Source organism: Myotis yumanensis, unplaced genomic scaffold (assembly GCF_028538775.1).
Source record: "Myotis yumanensis isolate MYYU_CA2020_CCGP unplaced genomic scaffold, mMyoYum1.0.hap1 SCAF_14, whole genome shotgun sequence".
Taxonomy (NCBI): domain Eukaryota; kingdom Metazoa; phylum Chordata; class Mammalia; order Chiroptera; family Vespertilionidae; genus Myotis; species Myotis yumanensis.
In genome coordinates, this window is record NW_027223765.1 from 31,579,197 (window position 1) to 31,596,006 (window position 16,810).

Sequence of the window (16,810 nt, forward strand, 5' to 3'; positions counted from 1 at the left end):
TGAATATTCTGGGGTTTTTTTCCTTTAAGATTTACTAAGTAAGCTGATTATTGTGATTTCAACTTGGATCATGGTAGATGATAATGGCAGGAAAATGGGATACGATAATCCCCTCCAAATATTTTATTAGATTCCCCTTTGACAAGGTTAGCATTTTTTTCTTTAAGGCAAAATTGCTCTTCTTTTAGGTAAGTATTTGGACTCTGAAACTGCTGCAGATGGCAAAATTTTCAGTACTCGGTGCATTAAAAAAAAATTATGGCCCATTCTGGTATTCCTTCCTTTCTTTTCTTTTTTTTTAACTTAAAATTTTCAAGAAGTTAGATCTCACCGTAAATATTTCTCAAATCCTTCCAATGGGATTCATTTTGTACACATGTTTCTGATGAGGTCACTGCTTGTTGTTATGATACAGAAAAGCCTGTGTCTATTTTAGGCATTTACTGTACATTTCTCCCGAGAAAAGAGTGAGATCGTGTCATCTCATGCTCCCCATCCGCAGGTCACTTCCTGTAGAAATATGGACTAACTTAAACCTCGTGAGTACTGATCTGAGCATCTCTTGCAGCCTCTAGTTATAAGAAATACCCCCTGGGAATTTATAAGAGCTGTGGAATTAATAGAAGGTGGGAAATGAACTTGTATTTCCGGAATTTGTGTGTGCATTATCTGAATATTTTATAAAACTTTAATTCTGATCCCTTTATAATAATTCCTTCTAGAAGGACAAATGGGGTAACTTTTCAATCATCATTTAATAAAAGCCTGGGGTCCTCAGGTTGGCCATAATAGTTTTGACCACCAAAGAATTGGTAACACTATTTAAGATATACATAGTTATAACTGGTATCATAGCATCCTACAACTTCTAGAAAAAATAGTTGTTTGCAGAGCATAACCTATTTTAAATGTCTAACACAGTGCTTTCTATTCTCTTGTCTGTTGATACTTGGCTTTTTTCTACTTTCTTACAAAAACATTGATCTTAATCCTACCATTATTTTCCAAATAAATGCACGATAAGAATATGTAGGATCTTAGCTGTTTTTGTTTTAATTTTCTTTTAGTAGTGTTAATATATTTCCCTTAGAAAGTTAGGGTGGGCTTTGTTACTACTAAAGTTAATTGAAATAAAAATATTAAAAATGCAATACTACAGGTATCACTCACTTAATGAAATAGACATTTTCAGCAAGTTTACTATAAGTGGGATTTTTGTTAATCTGGTGTTTAATTGGTTTATATCAGTGATTTTTAACCAGTGTGCTGCAAGAATTTTAAAACATGTGATACCTGACTATTTATTCAGGAATACAGATCTCTTCTCCCTTATATTGGCAAATAAATAAAAACATGACAACAGCCAACAAAACAATAGATGTCTGCTGTGAATGAATCAGAATTATCTTTTTTTTTTTTTTTTTTTTTTTGGTCAGATTGGCAAAAAATGTTTTTTGGTGTGCCGCAGATTTTTAGTAATTTATGTGTGCCATGAGATGAAAAGGTTGAAAATTGCTCATTTATGTTATCAAGGGGAGTCTTAGATGAAGCAAAACTTAAAATTGTATTTTAAAAGTTATCCAAAACTTTCTAATAAAACACTAATCACACTACTAACAGTATGGCCAGTGTTATTGCCACTTTGCTTTAATTGACTGGAGCAACATTAACTCTTAACCTACAAATAGATTCTTCATATTCCTCTAAGTCAGTTTTAATATTTAACAGGGTTCTCCAAATATTACTATGAATTAGCATGTTAGCAAAATGTCACAAAATTTAAATGCCAAAATAAAAAGTATTTAGAAATTTCTAATTTCAGGGGCACCATTCCCAGTATCATTGTGTATGTTTTCTTAGAAAAAATAGGAAGATATGTTTAGTTTTGGCTGTTTGTCCACTTCAAATTGCCTTACCATATATAATTCTAAATTAGTGACACATTTTTATTTCTTCCCACTTACTTCACTGTTTGAATTAATAGATTATATTTTTCTAGATTTAATTACCCTAATAATGTCTATTTAATTTACTGGAGTATCTTTGGTAAGATAAGATCATTAGCTAAAAACCTGTGGATATGTCTAAATTCTTTAACCTAATGGTTTGCTGGCAGTTAGGCTAGTGTCCTTATTAATAGCTAAAACCATATAGTAAGCATAGGTTACTGATAATAGCAGTTACATAAGGATTAGATGACAACATTCTCTCACCTAAATTTTAATGTGTTCTGTTCCATAGATTAATTTGTGTCTGGAAATGAATTTTAGTTAAGTGAGAAATACCTGTTGTTTGCTTTCTGTCTTTGTTTAATATGTACAGAGAATAATTAAAATTATAACTTATGGGTATTTTGAAATTTCATTTTTTATAATATAAATGTTTATTGTAACATTTTAAATTTACATATCTGGAGGTTTTTCTGCCTCTGAGGAATTTTGTGACTTGGAAGAGTATTAAGCTTTGGGTACTAAGTTTATATTTTTAGAAATAGAACATAATTACTTTTAAAAATACTTTGGTGCTTATCTTCTTTTCAAATAAAGTATAATAAGTTGAATGAGATTTTTACCTAGACAGGCTGGGTTTTTGTTTTTTTGTTTTGTTTTGTTTTGTTTTATTTAGTTTAATATAAGAATTCCCTATTTTGGCCTTTTTAAATTTTCAGAGAATAATTAATAAAAACCATTTTGAGTAATGTAGACTATTTTGTTTATTTGATCAGCAGTTATTGTTTGTTTTTTTTGTTGTTTGTTTTACTAATAAACCCCTGAGTTAATACAAATATTTAAGTTTAAAAATAAAGAATTATTAAATTAAAAATATGACCAGAATACTGATATCTGGTTCATATTAGCTTTAAAGAAAAATTTGAATATCTTTAGTTTGACTTTCACTTAGAAAAATGAGGTTTAAGAGAAGGAAAAATATGTATACTATAAAACTTTATTCTCAAACTAGGTCATACAAGAGAAACCTTTTCAAAACAAAATATTTAATTGATCTGACAGTTTCATATTTTTCATCTCTTTCCTGTTGTTAGAATATATGCGTGGAAAGAATCTTAATCCTGGCAACCTATCCAACAATTTAAATTTTTATTATTTAGTACTGACTGATGCTTATCAAATTATTGGTCCCATTTTAGTTTTATACACATGTATGTAGTATTTAAAAGCACTTAGAGAAAAGGGGACTATATAACCATTATAAGATTATTAAAGGAGTTATATCAAACTTTTATTTCATTTACTTGCTTAATAGATTCGATTTGAGCACCCCTTCGTGAAACGTTTGGCTATTTCTACAGTGTCAAAGCAGTGGATTAAGGGAGTAAAATTTGAGTTAGCTAATTATCTGACATTATAGAAAGGGAAAAGAACCTGTGTAACTGAATTCCATTTTGTATACAACTTAGTAAAATTATTTTGCATTTATCCCTAATATACACCACAGCATTTTTGTTTTCAAAAGTACTTTACTCATATTAAATGTGTTGGTTATAGTCCACCTTTCTAAAAATAATGTGCTTGACCTGCTAGTATTCAATAGAAAGTATTACTTCAGTTTTAAAAGTAAACTAGAGGTGCCTCTACCCCAAGTTTTTCTCTTTAGTGTCTATAAAAGTGAGAGGGAAGTTTCCATATGTAACTTTCTGAACTTTTGAGTTTTTGTATGTGTTTAAGTGGATGAAAAATAGATTTGTCCTATTAATCCTAACAGAAACCTTTCCTCTTTGATACCATTATTTTAACAGTATTAAGCATATGTTTATGTAAAGTATTCATAAGGCCAAACAACAATCTTTTCTGTTATACAATCAGCTTAAGATTAAATATTAGTAAATGCTGAGTCCATTTGAACAAAGTGGTTTGTGATGTTAATTGGACCCCAAGTTTAGTGATTGTAGTATTTGCATGCTAAAAAGCCCTAGAACACACAAAATTTTTGTATATTTGTCTATAGAAATGGGTTTCTGAATTTAGTTAGAGAGTAGAGGCCATTCCAGAGGATATCCTGAATATTTTGGGAGAGAAATTTATATATAGTCAGATTTTGCTCTTAAAACATTATTTTTCAGTTATTATGGTCAGAATTTGAAAATGTAGTTTGGAAATAAAGTACAAATGTTCATGTTTGTATGGATTTGTAAATAAAAGCATAAAGCATATGTCAGTTAATACTTTAAATATTTATTTGCATTTTCTTTAATATAGATTTATATAATTTTTAAAACCTTAGAATAATAGTGTATTCATTTTTACCAGAGTTCATTTTAAACATGTTTGTTTAGGTTTTACCGCAATCACTGCAACCAACCCCATTTGGCTTGTAAAGACTCGGTTACAGCTTGATGCAAGGTATGTTATTTCATTAAACAAAATTTTTAAACTTGGTTTCAACTAATTTTTTTCTATAAATTTATATCAGTGAGATTTCAGTGTCTCCTCTTTTGCTGCTGAATTGTTTTGTTTTGAACATAGTGATTTGTGATGTTAATTGGGCCCCAAGTGGGTCTACCATCAGAAGCAAAAGCAATATAGTAGTTGGCAGTATGAGACTTTCAGGAAAGAAAGTGTATTATGTGTTGTGTTTTTAAATAAAAGGAGAATAAAGAAAGAAGAAGGATATATTAACCTAGCCCAAGTAGTGATGGGTGATTATAATTGGTCTCTCAACAGCTTAAATAACCAACATGGTCAACTAGTCTAGACTACATCTTTGAGGATCATTGCTCAAATTCAGTAACCTTATATACAGGAAGTCCTGACTTGGGGTTTTGCTCTCCTTTATTCGAAGACTTCATCTGTTACCACTGACAACTTTATGGCAGCAAGATTCATTCATTTGACAAATCTATATTGAGCAGGCACTGATGGGTTCTAGAGATATACCAGGAAACAGTGGCGACCAACTTTCATGGAATAGTCAAGGAATAGTTTTTTGAGCCCAATTTAAGCAGAGGCAACAATCAGTGCAAGCCATATAGGTTCTAAGTTTAGGGCCTTTGGTATGTCCTGGGATCTGAGGAAAGGCCAGAAGCAATGCAGCTTAGAGTCTTGCCATCTCAGTTTCTGTTGGCCTTTAGAACAGAGGATAGGGAGAAGCTGATACTGTTGAGAGACATGATCCCATCTGGTGTATAATAATAATGTTAATAATTTTGAAACCAATTTAGCCTTTCAGTCTAAAGTAGACTGCTATATTTTAGGGCTTGGAAAGTAGTGTTATAGACTAAATAAAACTGATCTAAGAAATGATTAACAATTACACTTGATTAAAGATCTGTTTTCCACATTCTGTCTTGCTGAATTGCATAATGTTTGGAGATTTGAAAAGAAATGTCTAATTCTTTCGTCTGGAATACTTTTTAATGAAATCTTATGTGTTGTAGCAAAACTCAAAGTGTATTTCTTAAAGCCAAAGATCTGAAAGAAAAACCAAAGGTTAGGCAGTGTGAGATGCCAGCCTATTTTGTACTATTATAAACTAGTGGTATTCTTTAGTATGTTATAGGGTGGATTTATAGGGGATCCAGGAAAAGCATGGCTTAAAATTCTTTAATATTATTCTTTCACTATAATTATAACACAAGTTAACACAACTTCTTAAGCTTGGGAGTGAGGAATGGGATGAGGTTGAGGTAATCATGAAACAGATTCAAAGATGCTAATTTATAACACTGCAATCAAGAACAGGGCTGATATGTTTGTTTGCATGTTACCCTTCGGGACTTTAAGCTCTTTTAACTTTGTGAGGAAGGATCTGATTGCAGAAACTCATTCCAGATGGTTACATGAGTTATTAAACTAAGAAAGTATTTATTCAGTGTCATTAGTTGAAGACAGACCTTAGTTTATAAAATTGGAAGAATGTGTAGAATATGAGGTAGGTGTCTTCATCGTGGTTTTATTTCATGTCAGAAACAGGTTGTGTATAATTTATAAAGAGGTAAATCTTCTATTTCTTTTCCTGTGGGTAGCATTTAAACCCATTTCTTGTAAATGGGGTTCTATTGGAGGAATCATTATATAAGGCTATAAATATTTTTACAGACTCAAAATTATATACTTGTAAGAATAGATGCTGTGCCTGTAAAAAGCAGCACTAAGAACATTTTCTTGGGCCCAATGTTCAATAAATACTTGATAACTGTAGAGGTCCTCGTTCACTACTGACTAGGATACTGAAATGAAGATATGGCCTTGGCCTTTAAAGGATCATATTAAATTTGTCTTAAATTCACCCAGTCACCTTTTGAGAAGAACTGGGTGGGGTTGGAAGAATCCCTCAAGTGCACAGAAATTAGATTAATCGTGCTTTTGTGATGTACTGTCATCATTAGTGTCTCAGTCATTTTGTATGTTATTAAATGCAAAAGAAATCTTAACTTAGAACTGGATTTAATATGTATTTTTTGTTTGTTTTGTTTTTATCTTGAGCTGCAGTCACAGTATATTTTAACTAAAGGATTTTGTTGCTTATCCCTACAATACAGACTTCAGTGAGAACATGAAATTGAAAATTTAGTGCAGTATATTTCACATTCAGTCAAATAAACTATGCACATGTTACCCATCTAATATGACACATTTGGGATAAAAGAATACAAAATCTAAAATGAATGTTTTAAAATTCTGATTTTATTTCTTCATAAGTTAAATGGAATCATTCTTTATAGCAGAGTGGCATATTTCTACTATATTTTATTTGCTTTATTTAAAAACTTGTACTACTTTATTTACATTAAAAAGATTTTTATTTTGCTTTTCAGGAACCGTGGGGAAAAGCAAATGGGCGCTTTTGAATGTGTTCGTAAAGTGTACCAGACTGATGGACTGAGAGGATTTTATAGGGGCATGTCTGCTTCATATGCTGGAATATCAGAGACTGTTATCCATTTTGTTATTTATGAAAGTATTAAGCAAAAACTACTGGAATATAAGATTGCTTCGACGATGGAAAATGATGAAGAGTCTGTAAAAGAAGCATCAGATTTTGTGGGAATGATGCTGGCTGCTGCCACCTCGAAAACTTGTGCCACAAGTATAGCATATCCACATGGTAAGAGAAGTTGAGTTTCTATAGGTAATATTTTGTTAATTCAGAAATACTCTCCCACCCAGCCATTAGCCCACTTATTAGAGAATTTAGAATTTTACTGAATTTCCACATAACAAAATACAGTCTTAAGAATTCATCATAATGGAATTAAATATGTATAATACAAAGCAATTTTAATAGATCATTATATGCTATAATAGCATGGTAGTGATATAGCAGGAACTCTGGACACATTTTAAAGCAGAGTCAGTCAGATTCCAAGCAGATGACTTTGAGCAAGTTTCTTTTTATTTTAAGTATGGATATAGTGCTATACTAGTATATACTTTAGACACATTATATACTTTATTGCTAATCTACATAAAAATTCTGCAAAGTCTAGGTATACAAGAACATAACCAGAACTATCTTCATTTTTAAGAGGGAAACAAAAAATGCTAAGATTATGTAACTTAGTATACATACTCTCTGATGGAGTCCAATTTTTATATTTATACACACACACACACACACACACACACACACACTGATTTCAGAGAGGGAGAGAGAGAGAAACATCAATGATGAGATAGAATCATTGATTGGCTGCCTCCTGCACACCCCCTACTGGGATCGAGCCCACAACCTGGGAATGTGCCCTTGACCAGAATCAAACCTGGAACCCTTCAGTCTACAGGCCGACGCACTATTCACTGAGCCAAACCAGGTAGGGCATGGAGTCCAAAATTGAATTGAAGTCTATATTCCCAAAGACCAACTATTTTACATTATTTCATGTTGGCAAATAAGTATATATGAGTGATTTATTTCTGTCTAAGTTCTACAATGTTAGCTTGTTTCATAGATAACTAAGGAAATAACTTCAGACTTGGTCTGTACCATGCTGAGTTTTTCTGGTAACTTTGTTTTAAGTGTAGTCTTTGATTTTGGTGTGTTTGAGGTTTGTTTTGGTTCAGGTTTTTAATCTAAGCGCTTCATTTTTTTTTTTAAGCAGAGCAAAACTGGTTTTTGGTATTTATTTGTTTTTATTTTATTTGTTGATTGATTTTAGAGAGAGAAACATCAATTTGTTTTCCACTTATTTATGCATTCATTGGTTGATTCTTGTATGTGCCCTGACATTGTGGGGATTGAACCCACAACCTTGGCACATGGGGATGATGCTCTAACCAGCTAAGCTACCTGGCCAGGGCTAATTGCTTCCCTTTGTTACACTAATAAACATTTATATTCACCCTATAAAGCTAAGGCTCTGTAGTTAAAGCTGTATTAGGAAAAATGAACAGGTCTAGAAAATGAGTATATGCTTTAAAATGTAATTTATGAATAAAAACAACTCTAACCAAGTTGGACTATGAATTTATCCCAGTTTCCTGAGAAAAGTCCTCCTTTCTCTTTTTAATGTATTTTTATTGATTTCAGAGAGGAAGAGAGAGAGAGAACATCAATGGTGAGAGAAGAATAATTAATGGGCTGCCTCCTGCACACCCCCTACTGAGGACCAAGCCTGCAACCCAGGCATGTGCCCTGACTAGGAATTGAAATGTAATCTCCTGATTCATAGGTTGATGCTCAACCACTGAGCCACACTGGCTGGGTGGCAGCTTGTATTTTAAACATTTTTAGTCTTATCCACATGCAATTTGTGTTGGTACATGCAGACCATTGTAAACAGATTAGTAATTCTATTTTCTCATTGTGCTGTCCACTTTTCTGCTTCTTTCATCTTTGATACCACCTCCACTCCCTTTCCTGCTCCTTCACCTTTTTCTGATCACATTTATTCTCCCTTTTATTTATATCTAGCATACTAAGGATCCTTTTATTTCATCTGTCTTTCACCATTCAGGAACCTATGAAATTTTACAAGTACACATGACTTTAGCCAGCTATCTTAGAAGTTTGGTGGCATTATAATGTGAATAGTTTCAATAAGTTACATATCAAAATTTCTTATTTATCCTAAGCTTACGCTTACAGGTTAATAGGATGTATTCAGTATTAGGATATAAAGATATCACTAATGTTTAAATAAAATGATTTTATCTTTTTTCCTAAACAGAAGTTGTAAGAACAAGACTACGTGAAGAGGGAACAAAATATAGATCTTTTTTTCAGACACTGTCTTTGGTTGTTCAAGAAGAAGGTTACGGGTCTCTTTACCGTGGTCTAACAACTCATCTGGTGAGACAGATTCCCAACACAGCCATTATGATGGCCACCTATGAATTGGTGGTTTACCTGCTCAATGGATAGCAACATCAGGCCGCTAAATATAAAGAGGGAAGACCAAAAGATTACAGTGGACCATGGAGTATCGGAACCAACATGATGGACAGAAGAAAAATGGTTTGGGAACGTGTAACTATGTCTAAGTGGAAGTCTGGTTGTCAGAATTCAAATAATCATAACCACATTACTTGATCTTTTCAGTAATGTGAATTAAAACCTGGGCTGCCTTCAAGAAAAAGCCTTTAGAAGCACTCCTTCCTCAAAATTGCCATTTTCTCTACCATGTCCATGGGACACAGCTGCATTTTGTTTATTTGTGACAGAATATAGTATTTATTCCATGAATACTTTCCAGTCTTCTAAACAAAGCTATCCCTAGTTATATACTAGTCTATAAACTATCCAAAGATAGTATTGGCAGTCATAAATTTCCAACTTTTGGCTTCTGTGTAATTCTTATAAAATAACAGGAATAGTGTGATCCTGACTATCACTTTCACATTAGATCTTGAGAGGATCTGGCTCAGTACTTTAAAGTTAATTATTTGGCATCAGTTGACAACTAATGAAATACTGTCCTAAGTATCTTGATATCTTTATCATTAAAATGTTTTGTTTCCCACTGCTGCAGCATGTGCTTGCTGTTTAGCATAATGTGGACACAGTTAATTTACGTATCAAACTCAAATGGTAATAGTTTGGGATAAAATAAACCAGTAAAAATGTTGATTTTTAGGCCATTTCAGTAACTTGAGCATATCCTCTTGTCTTGAATGAATGCAGTTGTCTTTTCAGTGATTTACTGGTTTTGAACTTGAATTACCACATATCATACCTAAGCATTATTTTCTTAAAGTGGAAAAAAGTTACCACTTCTGGGTCTTTCTCAATTTGCATTCACATTCAGAATTTGAATCTTTAAATTTTTTTCCAGAAGATCTATATAGATTGCATTTATTTCATAGAGAAAATGGTAATTTTGCCCCTACAAGTTTTTTTTTATTTTTTAAGGCGACATAAATACCTGGGGCCTGCTGTCTGATTGAGCAGGTGAGTGATCCTAATTGACATAGGATCATTTTGTAAATGACAAACTGCTTTTGCAAAGAAATTCATTATATCCTAGTTTCTTGAATGGTAAATGAGAAAGATTCAAGTTAATTCAGATTAGATGTGCTAACAGGATATAGCTTTTACATTTTACTGTTGAGTTCAACAGCACCTTTTAATACTTTACATGTATTATATGTATGGCCCTTAGGAAAATGTTGGCTGTAATTTTATTCAGAGACTTTAGCTTACAGTTGTTGCTGTACTGGTGTAAGAAAATTTCTACAGTTAACCTCCAATGTGGTACTCATTTCAATACACACGAACTGTACATTTGTGCAATGGCTTTATTTTATAAGAATGATTCTGTGAATGCACTTTGTGGCCTTTCGGGGGAGAGGGGAGGTAGTAAAAGGAGAGAATCCCATGTTAAAAACTTTTTTTAAAATATTGGTCATGTATTAGGCAGAAACAGTGTTCATAACATTTTTTCTGGACTCTTGGTATGTTGTTTGGAGATCTTTAATGTAAATGGTTAAGTATTCTATGTACACTGTAGTGACCTAACATAGAAAATTATAGCATGTCATTGCAAGCTTCTCTGCTGTCACCAATGAAACACAGTGCCCTCTTAAATTCCTTCCCCTTCTTAACTTCCTTGTAATCAACAATAACTGGATGTTTTTTAGGTGCTTTGATTGGAATTGAAAACATTCCAATCTATTTGGAGACCAAAGGCAAAATTGAGTTTCATTACCTTTGGAATTATTCTTAACTTTTATGGTGAATTTCAGCTTTGATATTTATTGAGGAACATGCCAAAAAAAACAACCCACAAAAAATGGGTTTCTAACTTAAATCTGTAAAGAAAGTCTCCATCTATAGTGTTTGCCTTTTCAGGTGCCACTCGTCCTGCCTAACATAGTGCCATTTGCCTTGTGAAGATTCGTAAATATTAGTTGTATTGAATGTAGGACAGAGACTCCCCCGTAGCTTAATGATCTCAGTACCCCATAAATGCTAAGAATGATGTGAAAACCAGCAGCTAAGGAACATCTTATTATTTAGTTGTAGCAAATTCATAACAAGTGTCCTTCAAGGATGAACATGTATTCTATTCCTGTTTGTATTTAGCAAGTAAAATTTACGTTGACCTGTAGTGCATAGTTAGCTTTTAAAAGTGAGCTTTATGTATGTACTGGAAGGAAAATATCTTAGTCTTAGGCTTTTTTTCTTTGTGCAACAACTGGAAAGGAGCAATGTCGTTCGTTTTAATTCATTTTTCCCCAAAGCACAGTCTGCTGTAGTTTATTTTATGTATGACAGAGATCATTTGAAAAACAAAAACATTACAAATTATTTATAAAATTTGCCTCTGAAACATTTCTTTGTAGATCTTGTTTTTAATTGATGCAAATGTTTAAAAAGAAAAACGTATACTTAGAGCACTGGACTTTTTTTAAACAGTGTTTTGTTTTCATCTATTTTCTATCAGATAACATTTTATTTCTAATATGGAGGTAGTCAGCACTCTTCAGATGGGTATATATTTTTATTGTAAATCTTCTCAAAATTAAACTGAACTTATTCAGGTTAAAGCAGTAAATACTGAAATAGCATACTCTCATAGAGCAGCAGAAAGAGCTCTGGTACCTGTGGCTCATAGAGAACAGTCCCCTAAATCCAAATTTGAGAATTACCAAGCCCTGTGATTGTAGGTTCCCAATCAGTGCTTTTAAATCCAGGAAAAAAACTATCACCAAAGCCTTGTCTTAATTTTTATTATGTATGTAACTGTGGAACCAGCCTTTCTGGATGGGGCCCACAAGTAATTGATTTGTAACTTCGAAACCAAGAATAGAATATCATTAGATAATTTAATCCAGCCTTTTGTCTCCTAAAACCTAATGCCCATTGTAGAAAAGCATTAGTATATTAGGGCCAGCCGAGTTTGGGTTTAAAATAGTGAGGGTTTACTCTTATTGGAGCATAAACATGTCAGTATTTTTAGATTTGTGTTAAATCACTAAAAATATTAATTTGAACTTGAAGGATTTGAATACTAGAAATCAATCTATCCTTTACTCTCCCGGTGTTGTTCATGCCTGTCTTTGGTTGTTTACATGCTCTTCTGCCCAGACTGTTAGTACAATTTTATATATTATAGGGACCCTTTGGGGTCTGATAAATACAGTAGTTTAGCTTTTTACTCTAATATTGATCATGACTTCAACATTCCTAAGAACAGATAGTTCTGAATGATTTAAATTGGAAGGAATTTTAATTATATAAAAACATATAATGTACTAACTTTCTGCCTACTCAGATCTCTTCTCTGTCATGCCCTTATATTTCCCATTAAGCTATATACTGCTTTTTATGCTACTCTTTTTAGAAACTGAAAATTCTAGTTTCACTCAGTTTCTGTGCTAAGAAACATTTTGAATGTGTACCCCTGTATATGTGAACAATTAAATCTTGACCTTTCAAAGTCATAGCTAATAATTAACTTCAAGAGTTGATATCTTTTGACCATTTATATGAGGATTGCTATTGTATTCTGTACATGGCTGTAAATTATGTGCATTTCCTCTATGTTTATGTTAACTAGCTGAATTTTATTTGAATTGTGAAAAGTTTAAAAATTAAAATATGCTTATGAAAATATGGTGGTTTTTCTAAAAAAATATTTTATTGATTTCAGAGAGGAAGGGAGAGAGAGATAGGAACATCAGTGATGAGAGAGAATAACTGATTGGCTGCCTCCTGCATGCCCCCTACTGGGATTGAGCCTGCAACTGGGCATGTGCCCTTGACCAGAATTGCACCCCAGACCCTTCAGTCCGCAGGCTGATGCTCTATCCACTGAGCCAAACTGGGTAGGGCCGGTGTTTTTTTAATATATATGTATCCTAATATTCCAGTATGGTGAGGATATAATCATACTTCTTAGGACTATGTGTAGAACAAAAATGCATTGCCATTTTCAAGTTGTATGTTAGGCTCCTATCTGTTAGACCTGGTGAAATCTCTGCAAATCAAAAGGTCAAATAATCAAACTCATAGTTCAGTAAGAAATTTCTGTTCTTCCATATTTTACACAGGTTTATTGATCTTTAAGTCCTGTACTTTTTAAATATGCAGTTTGCAAAGAACATCTGAGAAATTGGAGCAAGATTATGTTATTTGATTAAAACCTTCCTAGGATGTAATGGGTGTATTTTTATATATTAGTAGCTTTTTAAATTTGTTTTAGTTCCAGCTTTTAGGAAAGCTAAGGTATTTAAAAGTAAAAAGCTGGAAACTTGTTTAGAATAACAAAATGAATCTACATGTGATAGGTTGAAATACAAGTGACACAGGTATGTGTTATATAGTACCTACCTGCCCACTTTACATTTTGTCCAAGTTTTCCCAAATCCTAGCTACCATGAAACATCACTCAGTTTTGTAGGTGAGGAAACCAGGACAAATTTGTCATGTTTCATTTCTGAAAGTTTACATAAAGCTGAAATTGTGTGGCCTTAACTAATAGTACTCTTTCCACTGAAGACTGTAATACTGGGTACAGTGAAGACATTGGCAAAGTAATGGTTGAGGTTGGTATGACAGCTCAAGTGTCCCAAGTTTAAATTGTATGTATGTGTTCATTACTGAATATCAGGAGCTGTGATAGAGGAAGGAATTTGTTGAGTTTGTGATTTCTTAAGGTTCAAATGTGACATCTCTGTACAACTGTTAAAACTTATCCAACCAGACAATTATAGTTAAATGATTTCCTTTAATTTTTTTGCATTGCATAGACCACTTAGCTACCTTAATATATACAGTCAATCCAGTAATTTAAATTCATATAATGCTTTGTGTATACAATGATTTCATGTGATTTCCCAACAGCCTATAGATTGGGTGAATAGACAAGTGGTACTTAGAGGGATATTAGTCACAACTGGGCCTTTATCATTTGGATGTTCTGAATGTTACTCCTTTATTTATACTAGGTTTTTCATCAACACTTAGGATGACATTGAGATGATTTTTAAAAACCACCTTTTCACCCAAAGGAAAGATCTATATGGATTGGCCCAGAATAAAACATTGGGTGTAATGAGAAGTGGAACTGGAATAGCATGAACTGTTTTGAAGCTGATTGATATAGAACTTAGATTTTATCCTGGTGCTACTGAGGAACCACTGAATTTTTCCCCCTAAAGCATCACTGTGACATCATAGAAAGTCAGACATAACATTAGGTTCAGTTTTTCCTATGTGAGCTGCTCTCAAGTCTACCTTTGAGCCTCAGGGATGTCCTATGTTCTCTGGAAGTGTGGTGATTAATTCAGGAAAATCTGGAAAGGTTGCCTGGAGAAGACAGTATTTTTAAAATACATTTTTATTGATTTTGGGGCAGGAGAGAGAGAAACAAATGATGCGAATCATTGATAGGCTGCCTCCTGTATGCCCCCTACTGGGGATTGAGTCTGCAACCTAGACTTGTGCCCTGACCAGGAATCGTGACCTGGTTCATAGGTCAACGTTCAACCACTGAGCCACACCAGCCAGATAAAAATAGTATTTTAACCAGGTTTTGATACAATGATAGAAATTTGAAGGACTGATATGGAGAGGAACATTCCTTGTTGAAGCAAAGATAAAAGTGTAGCAGCCTTCAGGAGAAATAACATCTTTTTCTATTCTGGGACTTGACAACACTGACTTGAGATTTAAAACCAGTTGGTAGACCCAGGATTCCAAACATAATCTAATTCAAAGGAACTCATCACAACAAAATTTTTGTGCCAAACCTCTGTTTTTTATATTCTAGGTCCCTACTCTACCAAAGCACCTTATATCTCCGTGAGTCTTTTATTGTCAAGGTAAATCGCCAATTTTCAATCGCTGCTTCTGAATCCTAGCTTTCAAGACTATCCAATAGATTGATCTCACTATATAGACTTTTCTGAGCTGTGAGTAGCCTAGCATATGTGATCTGCACTTTCCTAGATTATATGCTGGTTTTGGATTTGTTTTTTATCGCTCTCATCCCCAGTAAGTGTGCTAGAGCAAGTGGACATTAATATGGATAAAAATGAACCATTATCTCACCATACATGCAAAAAACTGGATGATAGGTTAAAGTTAAAAATTTAAATTGCAAACATAGAAGAAAACAGTATCTTTGCAACTTTGGAGTAGGCAAGGATTAGTGCACTAAACATTTTTTAAAAGTAAAGACATAAAAAATAAATAAAAAATAAAAAAGTAAAGACATTAAAAGTAAAAAGCCACAGACTGGGAGAAAATACAATATATTTTACAGAATATATAATAAAATACATAAAAAGGCAAAGAACTGAACAGTTTCTACAATAACATAAGCAGAGACCTCCTACAAGTACTACAGATACTGAGAGGCTAATTTAAAAATATGAAAAGTGCACGCCGATAAATGCAACAATTTAGAGCAAATGAATAAATTCCTTGAAACAGGAATCTGTGTGATGCATTTTCCTGTCAGTACAGTCTACCGGTGCCCTGCAGCTCCAGAATGCCTGTGGGCTGCTCTTCCTGGGGAAATGTTCGGAGGAAGGTTATGTGGTCCACACAGCCCAAAGCACATCAGCTTGTCTTGGAGATGCAACGAATACTCATCACACTCCTCTTCCACTATCCATTTTAGATTACCCTCACGCTCAAGTCATGCTTTTACTGGTCTCAGTGGCATACATGGTGGCATGGTTCAGACTCTCATCTCTCAAGGGTCCTAGTGTCTGGTCACCATAACCTTTTCAGTACAGTTTGCATTACTTGTCCAGTTACCATCAAAATTGATGCCCAAGTGGATCTTCTGGGTCCCCCTCATATTCCTCCCTGGACTCCTTGTGCAATAGAAACCCTAACTTTCTCCTAATGATGAAAGCAAATTGTCCTTAAATTCATCTACTTAAAAGTTACAGTTCTTTTAAAATCAAGAACAAGTCAAGAAAAGTGTCAATACTACTTTTATTCAACATTGTACTTAACAATCCTACCCAGAAATGATTAGAAAGAGGACACTAAACTATTATGATTACCCATGTGGAAAACTCAAAAGAATCTAGATAAATTATTAGAGTTAACATATGTTTAACAATGTTACTAGATATATAGAAATGATTGTGCTTTATAGCAGCAATAAACAATATAAATTTTAAATAATACTATTTATAATAGCAACAGTAAAAAATAACATAACTAGACCTAAATTTCAGAAAAATATGAAGAAAATTATAAAACTTTTAGAAAACTATAAAAATTCCAAATAATTGGAGAGGTGTGATATATGGGTAGAAAAATAATATTTAGAATAATACTAATTGCCTCCAGTAGACCTATGGACTCTATAAAATTTAAACTCAACAGCATTTTTCTTGGAATTTAGTTAAAATAATTGCAAGATGCACATGGTGAAACAGAATAACCT

The 16,810-nt window shown here is 33.2% G+C and overlaps 1 protein-coding gene across 1 annotated transcript in view; it reads left to right on the forward strand.

Moving 5' to 3' along the window:
* The window catches only part of SLC25A36 (solute carrier family 25 member 36), a 34,069-nt gene extending 20,491 nt beyond the window's left edge, over positions 1-13,578 (forward strand). Inside the window, exons 5-7 of the mRNA XM_070433508.1 lie at positions 4,295-4,361; positions 6,776-7,065; positions 9,128-13,578. Coding sequence (XP_070289609.1) covers positions 4,295-4,361; positions 6,776-7,065; positions 9,128-9,321 — 551 coding nt within the window. The 3' untranslated portion in view covers positions 9,322-13,578. The remainder of the gene's footprint in view (positions 1-4,294; positions 4,362-6,775; positions 7,066-9,127) is intronic.
* Positions 13,579-16,810: the final 3,232 nt, after the last annotated feature.